We start from the raw sequence: 20667 nt of genomic DNA on the forward strand, positions 1-20667 counted from the left end.
CACATATATATATATATATATATATATATATATATATATATATATATATATATATTTCCCTCCAACAAATGAACGACAACCATGTAAGGAAACCTCAATCTCCAAACCTTATCCACGCAAATGACAAACACATATACAGTTTAAATGACAAAAATTTTGTCTGGCAAGGTGGGCGCCACACGGCTTCCTGCATTAAATTAACCCCAGACTCAAATTTGCAGCAGAATAGCTAGCTAGCTAGCTAGCTAAGCGAACCACGTGTGTTAAGGCATCTAGAAACCTTGACTTCATAATTAACCACAACATACAGTCAAGATCGAGTTTCCTAAGACGCTTGACTTTCTCCCATCATTCTTGTTAAGAGACCGGTAAGGTCTGAAAATGAAAACAATACAGAATGAGTGTCGTTGGCTGCTCTGATATGATGCCGCTAATGTGGAAAATGGTGGAGGAGCCGAAGAAACTAATTGAAGCATGTGCTCCATCCAACTAAAAGCTTAAGCTGATTTGATAGTTAGACTGCACATTTATGGTTTATATTATATTTATGCTCACAAAACTAATAAGGAATATAAGAGGAGGAAAGTGAAGAGTGTGGAACTAAGGAAAGGGGGAGAGTGGAGAGGAGGAGACAATAGAATATAAGAATTAAGAAATGGGAATAACAACAATATAGGCCCATATCACACTAGTATCCACTAGCCCAAATGAGTCCAATGATCAGTAGGCCCATTTAGAAGACCCAAAAAATTTTACGACGTCATAATTCAATCATTATATCGTGTTACGGTCCAGGTTTACCCGATTAATCTCTGCTAGCACCTTAATTCTCAACTTACTAAAGCAGAGGCTAGAACTCACCTTATTCTATATGGGAGTGCAACTGAGTGTCACTAGACCACAAGTTAAATGTTTGATTTGATTATTGTGAATTTTTTTTATAGAATAAGAGTTAAAAGCATGACAGGTTTAAAATCCATTTGTTTTGTACGTTTGTTGATGACATATGACTATAGGAGGAATAATAGGTTTGTTAAACATGTGAAACACAAACCCACCTATTTAAAGTTGATTAAGGTGTACTTTGTATTAGGATAGTGCTTAGTAGTTGTTTGACAACTTGCAAGTCGGTGTTTTGATGGGTCCTACGAAGGGACTCTTGAATCAACACTAGCCACAAAACGACGTCAAGCCGGACCGCCCTTCTCGAAATTTGGTTTCCCACCCTCCAACTTTTGATTAATTACACACTTGCTCTTAGTCATTCTATACGTCTAATTTGAACCCCAAACATAATACCCATAATTACTCATTCTCTAATAACTGGTGAAAAAGATTAATCATGAAATTTGTTGACCTACATACTCCTAACTTTCCAAAAAGATTAAACAAAATTGATAATTGACAGAAGTTAACTGTGATGATTATATGGTTGACAAAATAGTAATTTATTTTATAGGTTGATATATTATTCATTAGCTTTTGCAATGGGAAGTCTTAATTTGCCTTTATGGTTACAATCATGAAATATAATTTTATTTATATTCTTTTATTTTGTTGGATACAAAAATATTTAAGCAAGAAAATGAAGAAAATTAAAGTGAAAAATCCACAAGAGGTGTTTGGTCAACCATAAAATATGAGGGGAGAAAATTAGGTAAACAAAAGTAGAGGGGGTCTCCTTTCAATTTTCAAAAATTTCGAATCTGTCCAAACCAATAACAGCCTAGCAATAGATCTGGTGCTTTCAGCCACACAAATTAGATACGCTTCTTCACACGTGGCAGTATGGCAGGCCATAAACTACAAAACCTCGCTCCTCACGTGGACTTGGGACCCACGCCCACTCTCAAACCGTTCCTCCCAAAGTCCCCTCCCTTTGTTTCTCTCTCTACACTTTCTCTCTCTACTCTGTGTTGTCGCCCATCCGAGAAGCCATCTGCTCTGCAAGCTAAATCCCCGGCGAGGACAGTTATCGGAAAAATTACCGTGATTGTCTGCTGTAAAATCCCTGAGGAATCGATGCAGTCGAGCGGAGTCGTATCTGGAGTGACCTGAGCAGCCGCGATTTGGCGATGCTCAGGCTAATTCCGGAGCGTTACGTCGGAGACTGTCGCTTTGGAGTTGGAGTTTTTTTCATTTTTTCTTTTTCAGCTATGTTTGATTGGAACGACGAAGAGGTACTCTCCCTCTTTCTCTCGCACTATCTCTCCCTTTTTTTTTTTTTATTTATTTTATTTAGATTTTATATTTTATACATTTTTGCATTTGCGAAAATCTTGCTTTGCTTACGAAGTTTCGATTCGATTGGATGAAAGGTAAATAAGTCACCAAAAAAAAAAAAAGAAAAGAAAGAAGAAAATCAGAGGCTGTTTCGCGAACTATCCATCTTTTAGCCTGTTATATTTAATATTTATTTGATGTTTTAGCTCTCGGAGAAAATTATGAAACGGAATTGTAGCAATTAAGTTTAGGATTTAGGATTAATTTGGCAAGTCATCATAAGTACATCTGTATATGGTGTTAATGGAAACCAGTTTCACTACAGAATTACAGTATGCAACTTGAGAGCTTATGGATGCTACAGATTGAGGAGAGCATTTCAAGCTCTCAAAAAGAGAATTGTATCATTTAAATTGGATAGTCTAATTTTTTGCTTCTCTTATTTTTTTTTAAACAGTCATAATTCTTTACAAGTAGTATATGCTCTATACTTTCTCAATCTTTTCCTGCCCAAAGAATCAATGTCTCCACCACTGTGGTTTGATTTTGTGACCGCTTTTTTTTTTTTTTTTTTTTTTTTTAATAATTTCTCAATCTTTTTCAGCCCATAGAATCAATGCCCTCACTATTTTGTGTTCGATCCTGTATCACACTACATAGTAGTTGGGGCTTCTCTTATTTCTTAGTTCAAGTGGTTTTTTATGTATTGCAGTTCCTGCTTCCTACTCATATTTTGCGAGTATCCTCCCTGGTCATAGTTTATATCATATCATAGAACTGTACCTCAAAAGAGAAATGTACCACTTAAGTTGGATAGTCAAGGTTCTTTCTTCTCTCATTTCTTAGTCCAAGTATGTTTTTTTATGCATTGCTGTTCCTGCTTCCTATCCATAGTTAGGTTTATCTTCCCTGGTCATAGTTTAGATCACATTATAGAACTCTACATCAATTTTGTTGCCCTGGTCAGTGAACTAGAGCATAGTGCATAGGTTCTATGCAGTGTAGCTGGGACAAAACCATGTAGCATACTTCACTTGAAACTTTTGATAGTATTGCCAAGACTGCTAGATGTTTCACAATATGAAACTTTATCTTGGCTTAGTTGTGATCTTTCATTTCTATAACCTCCGTGGCTGACTTGATAATATGCTCAAGACTCTGCTTGATGGTTCACAAGTATGGAAATCTTGTTTTCTATTCTATTCTGCATATACGAAGTTCTACTTTCAAATACATTCAGAACTCTATATTAGTTTATCGGTTTGTAGCAACCATTTGCAATAGCTATTTTTCCTCATTTCTTCATGCTACAAAAGTAATACTTGTCAGATTTGCTTATTTATCACATTCTGTGAATTCAAGAGTCATCAGGTTAGTTGAAGAGCCAAGCCTTATGACTAACATGCCACAAAGTGATTAGACTCTTATTGCTTATAGACTTATAAGCTGTTTTAATAATTCCATCATGCTATCTATCTTGTTTTCTGTCTTCTCTCTTTATCCCATGTTATTTTACTACTTGCTAAAGACATATAGCTTCTGCATTATTGGTTATTTGGTTGGCCCCTTGGTGGTGGCTTCAGATGTTCAAATCTCCATTCCCTACATCTTCAAACTTTCAAAACTCTATTCCCTGCTGATTCTGATGCTCTGAAATCTGAATCCAATTTTGTAGTCCAAATTCCAAGATTCAGCCTCTAAATGCTATAAAGAAAAATAAGATGATAGTTTTCTGCACGTTTTTTTTTCCTGCTGTCATGCTTGTACTTTTGCATGTGCATGCTAGTGTGTGCTAGACAGCAATTTGGACAATGCCCATTCTATCTTCTGTATATTTACCTACAGATGGTTATTTGTAACAATTCTTCATTTTGTTTTTAATCAGTTAACAAATATAATATGGGGTGAGACTGGGGAAAGTGATGATCATATAGTTCCATATCCAGATGAAAGTGATGGAAAACCTCCAGCTTCACGCGGGGATAGTGTCAAGGAGGAATGGGATCTTGAAGCCTCAAATGCTAAGCCGGGTGATCAGAAGAAACCTGCACTCAAAAGTGGTTTTGATATTAAGTTAGAAAGCAGCTCCAAACATGCAACGGATGAAGCTCTTCCTGCGCTGGCATTTGGTAAGGACTCGTGGCCCGACCTATCCTTATCAAACACTACGAAAATGGATCAAGGTTCCTCATGCAAAGAAACAACTAATGATGTAACAGAAATTTCCAAACATGAAGGTGCAACATCTTTCTTTTCTAGAGTAAACACTTCAAAATTTCTTTATTGTTTTCATTTTACTTTAGATGCTTTTAGCAGATGGGACGGCTCAACCAGGAATCAATTCTGAGATTTTTCAAAAGCAGCAAGTGGATGGGGAGCAAAGCGACTTTATTGATTATGGTTGGGATAATATAGGAAGTTTTGATGACCTCGATAAGATCTTTAGGTAATGGAGAATCTAAATATTTTTGTTATGGAAAATGCTTGCCCTTAATCTTCTTCAAATTATACTTTGCTTATATAAAGTACTGATCTCATTTACCACTGCTGCATGGCCACTGAACACCTGTTTATATAACTGTAGAAGGTGGAGTTATAAAAAAAACCGTTGTTAGAAATTTCTCTATGCTTGTGTAATGCTTGATTCCATCTTATTTTCTACATCAGCAAATCAGCAATCCTTTCAGCATTTGATCGAAATAGGAATTATATACATTTGATTTCTGAAATACAGAGTAACTGTTAAAATGAATAATGCAATTAAACTGATCAAGCCATTTAACTTTGGCCTCTCCTTTTACATACAGTATGATTGCTGTACTAAATTAGTAAGATGATATTTGAATTCTCCATCTTCTGCTTTTCAATATTAACAATACTTGAAGATGATACAACTTGAGAGTCTTCTTTCCTTATCATCTGGTGCCAACTGAGCATGGACTATATTTGGTTATGTCAGCTTGCATTTGATGTTCTTCATCTGACCCAATATCCTCACAAGTGATATTTTGCAGCAATGACGATCCAATATTTGGACATACAAGCCTTTCTAATACCGAGGAACTATGGCCATCTTCCAAGGATCTTACAAGCAGTCCTGATAAATCTATTCCCATGTCTATTGACTCTCCAAGTTTGGGCCTAGGAGCTCTCAGAAGTACATCAGAAAAATTTGAGACTAAAGCAGAATACATGCTAGACCGTAACCAGCCTTTTGCCAGAGCCTATGGTGAAGTGAATAATATCACACCAAATGTTTCAGAGACTTTACATGCATATGCTGGAGGCAAAAATTTTCCCATTATGAAGGAAAAGGTGCAAGCAAAGGATATGCTGTTATTTTAAAGCAAATTTCTAAAGTTCCAGCTTATAAATGCATTCTTTTCTATATCCATTCAGTTTTTTTTCCCACTCTAAATCTAAGAGTCAATTCTCACTCATGCATTGATTTTGACAGACAGCTTTGGAGATGGTTGGGAAACCCCCAGCATTCAGTTTGCAGCTTGACACTGGAATGGCTGGAATACCTAATCAACCCACAGGCAAGGTATTTTCTTTTTCCCCTTCACTTTGCATAATGCCTACAAGAATGAGCTAATACATTTAGTAGCTTCTTTTATTAATAGAAATTATGGAATCTCTTTTACCCTTCCCTCTTGTTAGTTTGGTAAGTTTTTTTACTGGGTTTAAGTACAAAATTTACCTGGTTCATCATATTCATGTCTGCAAAAGGTGATTGCAGTTATGGTTGATCTATGGTTTTATGGTTTCATATACGGAGTAACACATTAGCACATCAAAGATCAAACCAAAAAAAAAAAAACAAATACTAGTATACTACATTAAAGTATACATGCAGCTGTTGCATACCATTATGTCCATTGCAATTTTTGTTTTTGAACATCAGAGTGTTGCTCTAGTTCATTTCATGTGTACAGGAGAACTTGCAAAAGAGACCATTGAAAGGTCGAATTAAATCAGAAGAACAGAGTCAAATCAGTCAGCTGCAGGATATATGCGGATCTTGGTCGTCGTCCATGAACCAACTAAATAGCCACTACATATCAGTGAACCAGCATTGTCCACCTGTTGGCATTCCTCAGCCAAGGCATCTTCAAGTACCTCAGTCTTTGCAGTATAAGCAATATCCTGGCCACATGTTAGCTTCTCCTGTGTCTGGGGATTTTTCAAATCAGTATCCCATGCCTGCTTTAACACAGTTCCATGCTGGTCAGGGTTGTCATCAATCTATCACTTCAGGCTATGATGCTTCTCCTAGGAGTATAAATACTCTAAACAAGTCATCTGATGCACCTTCAAAAAGTTTGATGATGACGCCTCAGGAGAAAATTGAAAAATTAAGGAGGCGGCAGCAGATGAGGGCAATGCTTGCAATCCAGCGGCAGCAGCAGCAGTTTGGCAATCAAGTCTTATCTACAGACCATTCTATGACGGAAGGAGGGAATGCTGAAGTTGAAGAAAGCCTTTGCACTATTCCCACTCTAGACCCAAACTCACCTTTGGAACAGAATGATTCCAACACAGTTGGCATTGCAGTTGAAGATCGTTCAATGGAGGAATCAGTGCTTTATCGTCTTCAGGACATCATCTCAAAGGTTGTTGTATGTTAGATACTAGAAGTTCTTCTAGCCTCTTTGTTACAGGCACACACATTACTAAACGAATGGTGTTTCTTCAGCTGGATATCCGCATTAGACTCTGCATCAGAGACAGCTTGTTTCGACTGGCTCAAAGTGCAGCACAAAGGCGGCATGCTAATGACACAAGCAGTACAAACAAGGGCAGCAAAGAAATGGTTCCCAACAATGAAGAAATAAATAGTAACAGGTTTGTGATAAAATGCAGTTCTGTTATGAAAAGTTGAAAACCGTGATCCATGTGAGTCCAGAGAAATTGTTATTTTTCTGCTCAGTTCTGCAACTATATGTACTCACTTCATTATTTATTTATGGAAACTTCACAGGATTGCTAGACTGCCCAATGTAGAGACTGAAACTAATCCAATAGACCGAACTGTTGCTCATTTGCTCTTCCATCAACCCATGGACCTATCACCAAAAGTTGCAGAAATGCCTGAGTCACAACTTTCAGATAAGCTCTACTATGAAAGCAAAGCAACTTGTTCATTGAGCTTGCCAACGAGGAATCTGCCCCCGAGTTCCGAAAGTCATCATGCTATATCTCCTCATGGCGTAAAAACTCCTAGTTCCTGTCCTGAAGGGGAGCAACCCCAAAACAGCCCCTGCTTGGAGGCTTCTGAGAATGCATCAAACAATGAAGCTGCAGACAGCGGAGTAGTAGGGGTCGAACCCTCCACCATATGAACCAATGCTATATACCGCCTAATACAAGGGTAATTCCTTCCTTTATCACTATGTCATGTTAATGTCCCCACCTGTTTATCTCCGGGCTGATTCACTAGTAATGTAGAACTATCCTTTCCTTGTCAGCCAACTGGATACAGATTCAAGATGATTGTAGATTTATACTAGGAGTCCCCATACCATGTCCGCAAGAAGTCCCCCAAGTTATATCTGGTGGCACTGCAATTCATGTGCTAATCCTGTTTTCCCCAGAAACTATCCACTCCAGACTTGGAATAAATATTTACTACCAGTGATAATTCTATAATGTTGGAAAGGTCTGAAATGTTGAAGGTACTACTAAACTTCAAATAATTAAGGCCTGCCTTTGTATCTCTACTTTCCCTTCAAAGTTACTTTTGCTCTCTACTCTCATTCGTATGTGCTATGACTAAATTTGTGCACTTATAAGGTTTCTGTTGATAACATCTCTCCTTAATTCTTGGAGCATTCCACCCCCTTTTCCTCCCTCCCTCGGTGCCATTCTGCATTTTTGCTCCAGTTGCACTTTTTGCTTTATGCATTCTTTATTTATTGCTTGATTGTATAATGTGTATGACTTATTAGTGATGGAAAAATTTACAGTGTCGATAGTATTATTTTTTTTTTGGAATAAAGTGTCGATAGTATTATATGCAATTATGTATATAATTTTATTTGTTGTATTGGATGCTTTTAGTATTGATATCAATAGTAATTAATACAACAAGTATATCAAGCAAATTATTCTCTTGAACTCGAGTCTAAAATACACAATTTATATATACTGAATGTTCACAATTTCAATTACAAACATTCAATATATAAATGGATTAGGTTCACCTTGCAAGGTGGACCGGTTACAAGATATAACTATTAAGTATATCATATATAATCGTACTCAATGTTATTGGCACTGAGTAAAAATTTATGAAGACAGTATACTATTCATATAAGCTCAAAGATGTAAGCCCATTAACATATTGCCCAAGTTAATTGCTAATCTGAACAAAGACCAATAGAATTGGGTTAAGGTTCTATCGAAACGGCCCAAACTTCATAGTTGTCCATTCAAACTATGGCCCAAATAATGGGCCTTGTCTGGCTTCGTCACCGTCTTCAACCGAACACGAAATCACGCCACGTTGATAACGTGGAGAGAACAGCAACTTACGATGCTCGATCGGCGTCGCAGCGGTCTCGCAGGCAGAAGGTTTCTCTGAAGAATGGCGGAGTTGGCTGAGGAGCGGCGTAAATTGAGACGTCTTTCTAAGGAAAGCCACCCGACGACGGCGGCGTCGGAGCTGGAAGCGGCTCCGTATTACTGCTACACTCCTCATAATATTAACAACCTCGATGACGGCTGTCTCATGCATATCTTCAGCTTCCTTTCTCCTATTCCAGGTATCTATGCATACTAATTCTCCATTTCCATGCCTGCACACTCTCGAAAAGCACCAATTTCCATTAATTTTTGTTAACCACAAGCTTTGAAGTTTTCATCTCTTAATTATCGTCAATTGAGCATTTGAGCTAGTGAGCTACGCAAATCCACTTACTATCTCTATTTTGATGGACTATGATTTGTTTAATGCTCAAATTGTGTAGTTAATTTACATTTGCGTTCGGTCTCAATACCTAATTTTGAAACCCTAGAGTAGAGGTGTCGGTACTTTCCTGTATTTGACTCTATGGATATAGAGTAACTGTGTGTACTTAGTCTGACCTCATAATGTAGATGCATATCATTTCTGTCACAAATTGCTGCTGAGTTTGCAGATCGGTATAACACCGCACTGGTTTGCCACAGATGGCGTTTCCTGGCATGTCACCCTCGGCTTTGGCTGCGCGTTGACCGTTCCGTGAGAGATTTATCTCTACCTGGGGTTTTCCCAAACATTGAGACAGCTGTCTCTTCTGCAAGGTTAGCAGCACCCCAATTGAAAGTATTTTACTCCATGGAATTATATGCACAACAATCTAATGTCTGATTGGTGGCTGAGTGCTGTACAGACCTGGGGACACCATTCTGATTGCTGGTGGCGGAAGTCATCGCGTATCAAATATTCAGATTAAAAAGCCACTGTGCCTGGTAATTTAGAATTTTCAGTAATTGATTTAAACAGATTTAGTCCCTAACTTCTTAGCAAAGTGCCCAAGTGATGAATTTGGTTCCTACTTCCTAGGGTTTTTGTTTCCCTAGCCTTAGGGACCAAATCTACTGCTTCTCTAAGAACCCAGGAACTAAATTTATATTGCGAATAACTGAGGAACTTAATCTATATCATGGCATAGCAGTGTTTTTTTTTAAGCCTCACTTTATGTGCTGGGCATTGTTATTGAAGGTTTTTCTTCTTGATTTCTGTTAGGGAATTTCAAATTTGTATCATCTGAATAGAATCACAAAAATTACTTTTATTGCATTTTATGGTCAAATTGTTAAGTAGTCCCCTTTTGCATTGTGGAACAACTATACCTATACAAGCCTGAGGCATTGAATGAATTAAATGGTATTATCAAACAGCCCCCTAATCACCATTAATTGTTTCAAATTCATTATATATGTTGATCTTGCAACTCATGAAACTGCTTGAAGTGTATCAAAACATCTGTGATAAATGTGTTATAACCTACACAAATGGAAGTGTTCTAAAATGCAGGCTTATCTCTTCTCTCTCCACTTTTCTTGTTTTAGGAGGGAGGGGTTTGGATAGTATTTAGTAAACCATCAATGCGTTGAATAATACTAAAACAAGTGGTATCTTGATCCATATAGAATAGAAAGGAAAGGAATTTCCGTTCATATAGTATTTTCCTTTTGTTGCTTCAACTTTGTTCTACAGATTGGTGCAGGTGAAATTCCTGATGATACAATACTTACTTGCTCCCGTGGTTCAGACAGGTTTGCGAAATCTTCATTAACATAGCAGAATATGTCATGCGGGTCATTGAGTCTGTGTCTTCTCTTGTGAACCTGTTTCCACGTTTCTTCTTTTGTTTCTCCAGTGCATTGGAGTTCTTGTCCACATGCAAACTAGCCAACCTTACTGTGAGGGCAGAGCTTGGCTGCTGCTTGCTTCATCGGAGTGGAAGATTGACAATCGATGGGTGTATTCTTCAGTGTGAGTCGAACCCATTGGACCATCTGTCCTACGCAATCGTAAGCACTGCCAGTTCTCCGAGAGACCTCCCTACTACACTGAAGACTAACGCTGATAGTGTTTCAGTTTTGCGAACACGAATTGAAGGAGGTGCCAAGGCTGTTCTTACAAGTGGTACACTTACATTGCAGCAAGTCCGGGTCATATATAGTCGAACATCCCTTTTCTTCTGGTTCAATGTAGAGCAAGATGGCAGTAGTACTCCTCAAGCACCATCTGGTGAAGTAGTAGTTGGTTAGATGCAAATTTCTTTATCCCATATTTTCTCCCCTTCTCTGTTCTTCTAGCTTGTTAAGCTGGTTGTAATTTAACATTGTTGTATAATTAGTAGAAATAATTTAATGCAAGTTCATGAAAACCGTTCACTGAAATGTAAGCACTGTATATTTTGATGGATTGAAGACATGACATGAACTAACACATTGAAGTGAAAAACATTGTGATAGTCTGCATTCTGGGTGAAATTTGTATAGATTGCAATAAGAGTACAAGGAAGTAAATTAGTTTAGATTGCTTTCTAAGTGAAGTGTACCTGACTTTAAGATTAAGTAAACCAGTCTTAATTGCTCATAGAAGATCGTTTCAGACCAAGACAATCAATAGACCGTTCTCACATAAAATTGAACCAAACCACGGATAAACCATCTCCCTATGTTTGGATAAACTTTAAACCATCTCCCTATGTTTGGATAAACTTTCTCGTGAAAAGAGTAAAGTAATCAAAATTGCCACCTCGTTAACAATCAAGAGACCAAAACCAAACTAAAACACTAATTTCTCTATATATTATTATGGTGCTTTTGGGCACCAAAGACTGCACAAAACTATGTAACAAATGTCACAACACATCTTTCCGGCTAAACAAAGGCTTCACTTTCTTTGCTTGTTCAATTCTGCACTGTATACCTTCTTCCACTCTAGAACACAATCTGCCATCTAAGAGCTGCATTTCTCCTGCAGTTTCTAATGCCTTACAAACCAAAGCATAAGTATATTCCCTTGGAATTGATCCTCCTTGCACCAACTCAACAAGCAAATCCCATGCCTCCACTGCCCTTCCTGCCTCACACAGGGCATGAATTACAGGTGTGTAAGAACTATTAGTTGCTACACCATGATTCCCTTCCTGCATTCTTCTCATCATCTCCATAGCTTTATCAGTCTCATTCACTGCACTGTAATATCTAATGAAAGAATTGTATGTAACCCGGTTAGGGGTACAACCCCTTTTCTCCATATCCTCTAACAGCTCCAACGCCCTCCCGATTCTGAAGGTTTTGCAGCACCCACTGATCAAGCTGTTGTAGGTCACAACATCGGGAACGAATCCCTTGAACAGCATGAGACGAAACATGTGGTTTGCTTCCCACATTCTCCTCCTGATGGCTTTCCTGCATCCAGTTTCCATGGCATATCTGCAAAAGGAACTGATGAGAACAGTGTAAGTGAATGTATCAGGTGGGCAGCTAAACCCTGGCAACTCCATTTGTTCCAGTAAAAACTTGGCTTTCTTGAAGTTCCCAACTCTACAAAGGGCATATATGACAGTGTTATAAGCATGGACATCAGGTCTGCAGTGAAACTGTTTCATCCTGTAAAAGGTGAAAAGTGCCTCATTAACCAGCCCTTCCTCTCCTAGGACTTTTATCAAACAGGTAATGGTCGGTGTGGTGACAAGCCCTCTTTTCGACATTTTCTTGAGGAAATCCAGGAGGAGTTTCAATCTACCTCCACCTTTCGCAAGAACAACACCCATCTCTCTGCAAGTGAGCTCATTGTGAGTAAAACCGCAACTGGTTTCAACCCAATCGAAAAATTCCAATGCTTTCTCCAGCCCTAGCTGCACTTTCTCGGGGTCCCTGTAAGCCGCCGGACCGAGAACGAGTTTTCCACGGCGAGCCTTGTCGGATTCTTCTCTGAGATTTCTTTGTTTCAGAGGGGAGCGATGGCGGAAGCCCTCCTGGCGGCCAATGGACCTCGGTGACTGGAAAAGGAATCTGGGGATGGAGCGTAGAACCTCAGAAACCGTTTCCACACTCCAAGCAGGTGTTGAAGCCCGGAGGATGGCGTTTAACGGCCGGTTTTGAATGATCGCGGCTAAGATTTGATCTGCGACGGCGGTTTGGGAGAAAGAACGGTAGAGTGATCTTGATGAGAACATGAGTCTCACACAACTTCATCGTCTTTACTGAGGCAACTCCTCCATATAAATTATAAAGGCCACTGCATATTGCAGAATACTCAACCATCTATCTGCATTTGGATTCATTGAATTTAAACAAAAATGGCTATTGGCTATGGGCAACATTGATAAGTTATACTATACGTATTCTATTCTATTTGTCCTAAACAAAATGTTTACATCAAAGTTTTATGTTTAAGTGAAAGTAGAATTAGAGAGTACAAGTAACATTTTCTTTGATGAATGAATTTAAACAAAAATGGCTATAGAAATTTAACGAGTGCAGTTATGCAAGGTTGTGTGATGAGCGTAAGCATAACCCCGAGCTTTTCAGTGAGACATACAAGCATGATATGATTATGGTTTATGATTGATCGAGGCAAGAAGTTTGGTTTGAGACAATCAATTATGGACATACAAGCATGGTATGATTATGATTTATGATTAATCGAGGCAAGAAGTCATCAGCTGATCGAAGTTTTGTTTGGTTTGAGACGATCAATTATGGACAAAATTGATTTACCCTTGTTTTTGCCGACTAGAATCACAATGCATGATTTATCCAGTGCATATCCTCCTCATATAGTGGTTGTGGATTAACCGTGTCACCCAACAATAAAAATAAAAATTAATGGTGTTTGAATTCATAATCAAGGCCAATCAGTAGTACCATTCTACTTCATCAATAATAGCTACATACCCAAAAACCATGTGTATCTAGTCTAGTACTATAATATGAACCCTGCAGGCCAGAATGGTATTCGCATATGCTTCATTGATCTATTACCCACAAGAAAAAAATTGTTGAAAATCAAGCAGAAAGTGTTGAAATCAAAATGTGGTCAGTGAAAGGGGCACTGAAACACATAAAAGATTATCATGGTACCCAGGGTGCGTAGGATAACAGAAAGAAAATACACCATTAAGACGCTGCTCTTTGTTGCACCACCAAGTCATCGGCAGAGTAATAGTCAGCAATGAGACGGTAAATGTATGAAGGATTATGCCCACCTCTGTAAATAACCGCACAGTGGTTTATTAGTATGCCATACATTGGACAATCCACGGGTAAGCACAATGGGTTAGGATAACTTACGTGTCTGTTATGAACAAACTGACTAGATTTGGTGGCACGTAGTCGAATGCAGGATTGACAACTTGTAAAAGTGGGGAACCAGAGCCACTCCCGAAATCCAGACAATCTGAGAATTCTCCGAAATCCAACAGCTCAGCTGGGGACTTCAGCTCGTTTAGCAACACTTCGGGATTGTGTGGATAGAGAGGACACAACTGTCATTTAGGGAAGTGGAGTTAGGTCATGTTCTGTGTAGTGTAATATTGTATTATGGATAGCGAGGTTAATGGGAGTTGGTCTATTTTGTTCCCTAAAGAGATTGAAGGAGAATTAGAGCTCCACTGGTGCAAAATACCTTGTGAACGCCTGCAAGTACAACAAAAGGAACAGCATGCCTTTGGGCTGCTAGGGCCACCATATTCATCCCTACTGGTGCTATAACTCCCCCGTTGGCCATGACAGCATGAGCTCCTACTATAACCTTCAAGCAAGAAATGTTCAAATTTAGCCAAGGAGGATATTGGGATGAGAGCCAACTTGGTTATTACGAGGAATTGCAGTGCCATACCATATTCACTCTAGAAATCATTGCAAAAACAGCAGAATCTGTAATGACAGTGGTCTGCAGCCCCCTTGCAACCAAGTCTTTTGCAAGAGCATGCCCCTGATATCTTAATTAGCCAAGGAGATAAAAAGCAATTAGTTGATGAAAAATAAACTGGGAATAACTAGTTGAAATTAAAGCTGTGTTATGGCCCTTCAATAATAACTGATAAGCTGCTTTAACAACCTTGGTGCACCCTCCGCAACAAAAACTCGGAAAGACCTTTTCTTTTCCTTTGCAGCACATAGAAATTCCATTACTGTTCTTGAGCTGCCTAAAGTCAAGATTACCTCACTGAAAAAGAGGAGAAAGGATTGGCCATGAGGGTTTGAAATTATGTGTGCAAACAAGAAATTAATATAATAATAATAATGACAATAAGTAGTTGTTGATGTTAACCAATAGTGCCAGATTGCACATTGACATTGTTGTCAACAACAAAAGCCAGGTAAGCTATAGGCTAGGTAACTTATTGTATACCAAGACAGCAGATCATGCTAACTAGCAATATGAAACATTGTAGGAGTTAATGTAGCAATAACAAAGAATAGTTAGAAAGATACTTATGATGTATATGCTCCACTGCCTGTTCTGCAATCTGTTCATGACAAGTGGTTATATCTTGGATAAGTTCATTAACAGCCTCAATGACATTATGCTTCAGTTTCCGAGTCTGCGAGTTCTTATCAGCAGCTGTCAAGTAAACACAAAATTACCATGCAGCTTGTGAAACTATAGAATTACCAAAAGTCCAAAATTACATCAATGATCTAAGTTCCATACCCTACAATTGATCAATAGTTGAATACTATAAAGTGCTTACACATTCTCAAACACCAACATGCAGTAGACATTGGCAGCAGCAACAAAATTCTAATCTTGTAGAAACTATAAAAATAAAGATCCCTTTTTAATCATTGTTGGTTCATCCGTTCATAGGCTTTACTTTTTTTGGGATAAGTCACTGTGGGTTGATAAGAAAGATGTTTTGGTTAGAAAGCATTTCAGTGACTAAAGATGACTTCAAAGCTTACATTTACTTTTTCCTTCAGAATCTCCTCCGGAAGAAGATGTATGAGGAACAGCTGTTGAGTGTGGCAAATCCTCAAGGAGAGTCTGCAGGGAAGGTGCCCTCAATGTGCTCCTGGCAGCAGCAGCCACAGCAGCAGCAGATAAAACTGGATGATCGTCATTCTCCCTTTCATCTTCATCATCACTTCCAGCAGATATACTTAACCCGCCAATAGCAGCAGTAGTTAGGGATGCATCCTCCTCCCTAATAATATGTAAAACGCGCCTCACAATGTTACCAACAGCAAGTTCTGCATTTAGATTACAATATATCCTCAAAAAAACTTAAACTCAAAAAGTGGATAAGAGAAGATCAATGAGAAATACAAGACAAGGTCCAGACAGAATGACACATGAACCTTTTCTAAGTCAACACATTTTTTAAACAAACTTACTATGTTCATGCCACATTTCCTTCCTTATCATCAAATGTGAAATTCAATGTAAGCTTACATGAAGCTACTACTAATATACAATCTTTAAACATATGATATTGCAATATCTGGCATAATCTTTCAGTTAAAAGTGCACAACCAGAAGACAAACCATTATAAACAACAAGCAATTTATACTCAGTAACTACTAAATTTTCTATACCAAGTGCAGAAGATAAAAACAAGTTAGTGCATACCTACGGGATTGGCAGCAATTAATTTCTCCCCGACAGCGTTAACGGCATCGATGAGAGCTCCGGCCTGGTTAGTATGCGGAAGCCTCTGCTGTGAAATGAAGGAGCGAAGCAGCTCCGCCGTGAGCTTGGCGGTTGCTTTGGATCCTTCAATTTTACTGTTATCACAGAAACGAGTAAAGGCTAGGGATGAACATTAACAATATAATTCATGGAAGAATCGCGGAAAAAGCAGAGAAATCGATACCGTTTCTTCAGCTTGATGATGAAGTCGTTAACTAGGGCAACGTCCGGCATGGTAGCGGGAATGACTGAGTGAACTTGGAATCGGAATCTAATTTGCTCGCGTCGTCGTCGTCTCTACCTTGCTGTGTATTCGCGCCGTGAGCTCTTCTCGCTGGGGTTTTGTCGAGTAAAACTCTTGCCTTTGCAATGGAAGCTAATTTCACTGTCAAATGGGTTGTTTTGCGGGTCATTCAGATTGAATTCGGGTTAACGTTGGGTTTTGCAGTAGGCCCGTAGTGGTAAGCTCGGACCGGGCCTCTTTAAGATCGGTTTCAAATTATTCGGGTTAATTTAGGGTTTATGCATCACAAATTACACAAGAAATGTAAATAATAAATCATATTTAAAAATTAAATTAGTGATTTTTAGACACGAGAGTAGTGCTCATTCAATCGGTCACCTATTTCAAGACTATTTGAGTTAAGAGATGATAAGTTTGGCTAAAATTGAAGTATGTATCGAATTTATGATCACCATATATTTGCCATGTAATTGTTAAAACTTATCTTGTAATATTTATTTTTGTAATAACTATTTTATGAAATTTTCAATTAATTTGTGTTTATAAGTTGTATCAATCGTAATATCACATACATTTTTTAATGAAAGGATATCACATACATTTTATTTTAATGTTAAATATATTATATTTTAAATCATGAAATAAAGTGGGTGGGGTACTTAAAGGTCATGAGTTCGATTTTGACCAGTAAGTTAGATTTAAGAGTGTAAATGAACTGAGTCGCTTGGTCAATTTCGAACTGAATCGTACCCGAACTGGCTTATTTCACAATCGAATCGAGGCTCGTGGCTCATCGATATATATATATATGAGTCGAGCCACTCGGTCAAAGCTCGTCTTGAGCTCGATCAACATCAAGCTCGAGCGGACTCTTTTTGTAACCGAGCAGAGCTCGAGTTTCAAATTTCTAGTTTGAGCTCGAATTCACCTATTATTCATCGAACTTGGCTCGACTTGTTTACATTTCTAGGTTAGAACACCAAAAAATATTATGAATAGATCTTAACTATAGAAGACTCATCTTCATTTGCACTGAAAGAATGCACGACTATTCATGTCAACCAAACTACTTGAAATCAAAGATATTTAAATGCATTAAAATAGTAAGCACATGAATATGGTGAATGTATGAGTTTGTTTATGCAAAATTGGATGAAATGACGACAGCATAGTGTCTGTTTCCCTTTAACCAAACCCATTTGGCGGCCACCGCGGCGGACGGTGGTGTCTAATCGCCGTTTGTTGCCCTCAGTTTTTCCATTCAAACCAGTGGGGCCCCAACCCGGCTCCCATCCTGCTTTGTTTTCTTCAAATTGGATGCATTTTTGTATTCACTCGAGAACCCCATGGCTCCACTCTCCTCTCCTCTCTCTCTCTCCTAACGGCTTTAGTTTGAAAATTGAAATCCCCCATTTCTCTCTTCTTTCAATACTTATCCTCGCAACCGTACAGCGCCACAACAAAAATCATATTCTTCATTGCCACCATCTTTTCTTCCTCCTTGATTGTTATGCTTGCTTATTATTGTTGAGGCATTTCTGTTTTGATTTTTGTTTGGAGTTCAAAGGAGATTGGATGTGCTGATATAGCTCCAAGGGTGTTGTTTTTTTAGGGTTTCTTTTCTGTTTTGATGATGGGTTATTGAGAACGAACTCACCCACCCTACCCACTACCCACCTACCAGTTGAATATCAGGTAGTTTCCCCTTATTCTCCTTGTTCCAATGGTTGAAGGTGGACCATTTCTGATTTCTCAACTAAAGATTGGAACTTTTTTGTGTTGGGATATTTGGGGATGATCTTATTGAATGCTGGTTTTGTCTCTAATTGGTGATGGTAACTGAGTGGTGTAGATCTGCTGTCTGTGTATTTTGAATCTTGGTATGATTTCACTCACTGTTTTATGGCTATTTTTGACAAAATTTGGTAATGGGTAGTTTTGGTTTTGTGATTTATTTGTGTTGCCTGCTTTGATTCTTTGATCTTTCTATTAGACTGAGGATTTGGAGGGAGTGGAGACCTGATTGATAGAAACTGCTCAACATATTCTCCTTGAAGCTCTGTATTTTGTTTACTTTTCCTCATAGAAACTGGAAATTTAAGCTCTTAGGTACACTAAAATTGATTCTCACCTATGAAACAGGAAAAAAAATTTGCTTTTTTTTTTTGGGTTGATAGGAGAATAGTTTGCTGTTTGCAAAATGCTACAAATGGTGAAGTAAAACGGATGTCTTAATTTGCCTATAAGTGTTGGTTTCTTGATTTTTTTTGGTCAGAATAGATAGTCTTTCATATTAATGTTGTCATGTTCAGTGTCACATTTCTGTTCTTTCGTTTAAACGTCTAGGGGGATCTCAATAGCTAGCTCTCAAGATGAGCGATTATATTGTTGCATTTGACTGATACGGGGGTGGTATGTGCAGGACCGACCACTCTCATATTAGCTATGGCAACTGGAAGTCTTTATTTCGATGACTTGCGAAGTAACTCTGAGGTCATTGATTCTCCTCCACAAACTAAAGACATGATGGATGTGGGGGAACATGTTAATGAGACCACCCCGAATTCTTTAAAGCCTAATACAGCAGTCTCTAGTAGTGTGCGTGAGCTATTGGAATGCCCAGTGTGCCTAAATGCTATGTATCCACCGATTCATCAGGCACGTATTTCTTTTTGGAGTTTCCATTTTGATTTATTACTAACTTATGAATCCTAAACGATTATATTTGAAATACAAAAGGAAGCTGGTTCTTGAAACTATTGTTTGTTACTGGGAAATATTTTCGTTTTCATCATTATCTTGACATCTTCTACGTGATAGAATGCCCTTGTGTTCTTTATTTTTGCTGCTTCCATTCTTTTCCTCCAACATTAATGCCGTAAATCTTCTATTCTTTTTTAGTGTTCCAATGGTCATACGTTATGTTCGGGATGCAAACCTAGGGTACACAACCGCTGCCCAACTTGCAGGCATGAGCTTGGCAATATTAGATGTCTCGCTTTGGAGAAGGTTGCTGCTTCTCTTGAGCTCCCCTGTAAATATCAGAGCTTTGGGTGCGTGGGAATCTATCCGTATTATAGCAAGCTGAAGCACGAGTCCCAATGTGCGTTCAGACCCTATAATTGTCCCTATGCAGGATCAGAATGTTCGGTGATTGGTGACACTCCCTACTTGGTAAATCACTTGAAAGATGACCACAAGGTTGATATGCACGCCGGGAGTACTTTCAACCATCGCTATGTCAAATCAAATCCACACGAGGTTGAGAATGCCACGTGGATGCTCACGGTAAACATTGTTTTCCTGTTTCAATTGATTCTCTTTAGGTTATGGTTCAAGCGGTAGAAACATATCTTAAAAGTAAGATGCAGTGATAACTTTGATAATTGGCCTAACATAACCACGTGTGTACCCTACACAGTTTGAGACATAGACTAGAGCCTACTTAAGCTTTTTTATTTTGTTCGATTTCTGAAATGATTTATGCGCTATTACTTGTCAGGTTTTCAGTTGCTTTGGGCAGTACTTCTGTCTGCATTTTGAAGCATTTCAGTTAGGGATGGCGCCAGTTTACATAGCATTCTTGAGGTTCATGGGAGATGACAACGAGGCTAAAAACTATAGCTATAGTCTCGAGGTTGGAGGGAACGGGAGAAAGATGGTTTGGCAAGGCGTGCCGAGAAGTATAAGGGACAGTCACCGGAAGGTTCGTGACAGTTTCGATGGCCTCATCATTCAACGCAACATGGCCCTCTTCTTCTCCGGTGGAGATCGCAAAGAATTGAAGCTCAGAGTCACCGGTAGGATATGGAAAGAACAGTAGTGATTGTGTCATCTCTAGAATCTAGACAAATGCTTTCAATCCTAGGATAGAATTTGTTCATTTGTTGCTCAATGAAACTTTCTGGTCTTGTATTTTTTGAACTTTCAGAAGCAAATTCTGTTTGCTTGTCCACAAAATACATGACAGCCCAAGCTGCCTGGTTAAGCAATATAGTGTTTGAATTTACTCAGTTATGATTCAAGTGCTTGAATGCCCTTGGGACTAAATGT

General features: G+C 38.6%; 5 protein-coding genes across 9 annotated transcripts; 3 read left to right on the forward strand and 2 right to left on the reverse strand.

Moving 5' to 3' along the window:
* The first annotated feature begins 1846 nt into the window (after positions 1–1846).
* Positions 1847–8057, forward strand: LOC115996567 (protein LNK2-like). 4 transcript variants are annotated; one of them, XM_031235849.1, is made up of 9 exons: positions 1847–2180; positions 4109–4460; positions 4540–4669; positions 5238–5538; positions 5681–5770; positions 6144–6839; positions 6923–7071; positions 7208–7597; positions 7675–8057. In XM_031235849.1, exons 1-8 carry the CDS (start codon positions 2076–2078, stop codon positions 7566–7568), a joined length of 2184 nt encoding a protein of 727 aa, XP_031091709.1. In that variant the 5' UTR covers positions 1847–2075; the 3' UTR covers positions 7569–7597; positions 7675–8057. The 4 variants fall into 4 exon arrangements, with proteins under 4 accessions (XP_031091709.1, XP_031091708.1, XP_031091707.1 ...); XM_031235848.1 differs by having other exon boundaries at positions 7695–8057; XM_031235847.1 differs by having other exon boundaries at positions 7208–8057.
* Positions 8058–8715: 658 nt separating this feature from the next.
* LOC115996569 (F-box protein SKIP5) lies at positions 8716–11182 on the forward strand. The gene is made up of 5 exons (XM_031235852.1): positions 8716–8990; positions 9366–9510; positions 9600–9678; positions 10430–10488; positions 10593–11182. Exons 1-5 carry the CDS (start codon positions 8813–8815, stop codon positions 10984–10986), a joined length of 855 nt encoding a protein of 284 aa, XP_031091712.1. The 5' UTR covers positions 8716–8812; the 3' UTR covers positions 10987–11182.
* Positions 11183–11239: 57 nt separating this feature from the next.
* Positions 11240–13015, reverse strand: LOC115996568 (pentatricopeptide repeat-containing protein At1g77405). Its single transcript, XM_031235851.1, has one exon. The coding sequence runs from the start codon at positions 12906–12908 to the stop codon at positions 11586–11588; it is 1323 nt and encodes a 440-aa protein (XP_031091711.1). The 5' UTR covers positions 12909–13015; the 3' UTR covers positions 11240–11585.
* A 519-nt stretch (positions 13016–13534) lies between these two features.
* On the reverse strand, positions 13535–16790 carry LOC115997291 (translation initiation factor eIF-2B subunit beta). Its single transcript, XM_031236822.1, has 9 exons — positions 16555–16790; positions 16311–16465; positions 15643–15930; positions 15172–15301; positions 14795–14902; positions 14573–14675; positions 14360–14485; positions 14026–14219; positions 13535–13942 (listed from the first exon to the last, which is right to left on the reverse strand). Exons 1-9 carry the CDS (start codon positions 16602–16604, stop codon positions 13852–13854), a joined length of 1245 nt encoding a protein of 414 aa, XP_031092682.1. The 5' UTR covers positions 16605–16790; the 3' UTR covers positions 13535–13851.
* Positions 16791–17800: 1010 nt separating this feature from the next.
* On the forward strand, positions 17801–20639 carry LOC115997292 (E3 ubiquitin-protein ligase DIS1). Of its 2 annotated transcripts, none has more exons than XM_031236823.1 (4): positions 17801–18309; positions 19037–19272; positions 19516–19902; positions 20117–20639. In XM_031236823.1, exons 2-4 carry the CDS (start codon positions 19060–19062, stop codon positions 20435–20437), a joined length of 921 nt encoding a protein of 306 aa, XP_031092683.1. In that variant the 5' UTR covers positions 17801–18309; positions 19037–19059; the 3' UTR covers positions 20438–20639. The 2 variants fall into 2 exon arrangements, with proteins under 2 accessions (XP_031092683.1, XP_031092684.1); XM_031236824.1 differs by lacking the exon at positions 17801–18309 and adding an exon at positions 18328–18494.
* The last annotated feature ends 28 nt before the right edge of the window (positions 20640–20667 follow it).

This window comes from Ipomoea triloba, chromosome 11, assembly GCF_003576645.1.
Source record: "Ipomoea triloba cultivar NCNSP0323 chromosome 11, ASM357664v1".
NCBI classification, from domain to species: Eukaryota; Viridiplantae; Streptophyta; class Magnoliopsida; order Solanales; family Convolvulaceae; genus Ipomoea; species Ipomoea triloba.

Bases quoted from the DNA above. Each gene is read 5' to 3' on its own strand.
- LOC115996569 (XM_031235852.1), top strand. From the start codon at position 8,813: ATGGCGGAGTTGGCTGAGGAGCGGCGTAAATTGAGACGTCTTTCTAAG. The intron at 9,511-9,599 runs GTTAGCAGCACC...AGTGCTGTACAG, and splicing joins ACAGCTGTCTCTTCTGCAAG to ACCTGGGGACACCATTCTGA. The intron at 10,489-10,592 runs GTTTGCGAAATC...TTGTTTCTCCAG, and splicing joins TGCTCCCGTGGTTCAGACAG to TGCATTGGAGTTCTTGTCCA.
- LOC115997292 (XM_031236823.1), top strand. From the start codon at position 19,060: ATGGCAACTGGAAGTCTTTATTTCGATGACTTGCGAAGTAACTCTGAG. The intron at 19,273-19,515 runs GCACGTATTTCT...ATTCTTTTTTAG, and splicing joins TGTATCCACCGATTCATCAG to TGTTCCAATGGTCATACGTT. The intron at 19,903-20,116 runs GTAAACATTGTT...ATTACTTGTCAG, and splicing joins ATGCCACGTGGATGCTCACG to GTTTTCAGTTGCTTTGGGCA.
- LOC115996568 (XM_031235851.1), bottom strand. From the start codon at position 12,908: ATGTTCTCATCAAGATCACTCTACCGTTCTTTCTCCCAAACCGCCGTC.
- LOC115996567 (XM_031235847.1), top strand. From the start codon at position 2,076: ATGCTCAGGCTAATTCCGGAGCGTTACGTCGGAGACTGTCGCTTTGGA. The intron at 5,539-5,680 runs GTGCAAGCAAAG...TGATTTTGACAG, and splicing joins TTCCCATTATGAAGGAAAAG to ACAGCTTTGGAGATGGTTGG. The intron at 6,840-6,922 runs GTTGTTGTATGT...GTGTTTCTTCAG, and splicing joins TTCAGGACATCATCTCAAAG to CTGGATATCCGCATTAGACT.
- LOC115997291 (XM_031236822.1), bottom strand. From the start codon at position 16,604: ATGCCGGACGTTGCCCTAGTTAACGACTTCATCATCAAGCTGAAGAAA. The intron at 16,466-16,554 runs GTATCGATTTCT...CTGTGATAACAG, and splicing joins ATCATCAAGCTGAAGAAACG to TAAAATTGAAGGATCCAAAG. The intron at 13,943-14,025 runs GTAAGTTATCCT...GGTTATTTACAG, and splicing joins AGTTTGTTCATAACAGACAC to AGGTGGGCATAATCCTTCAT.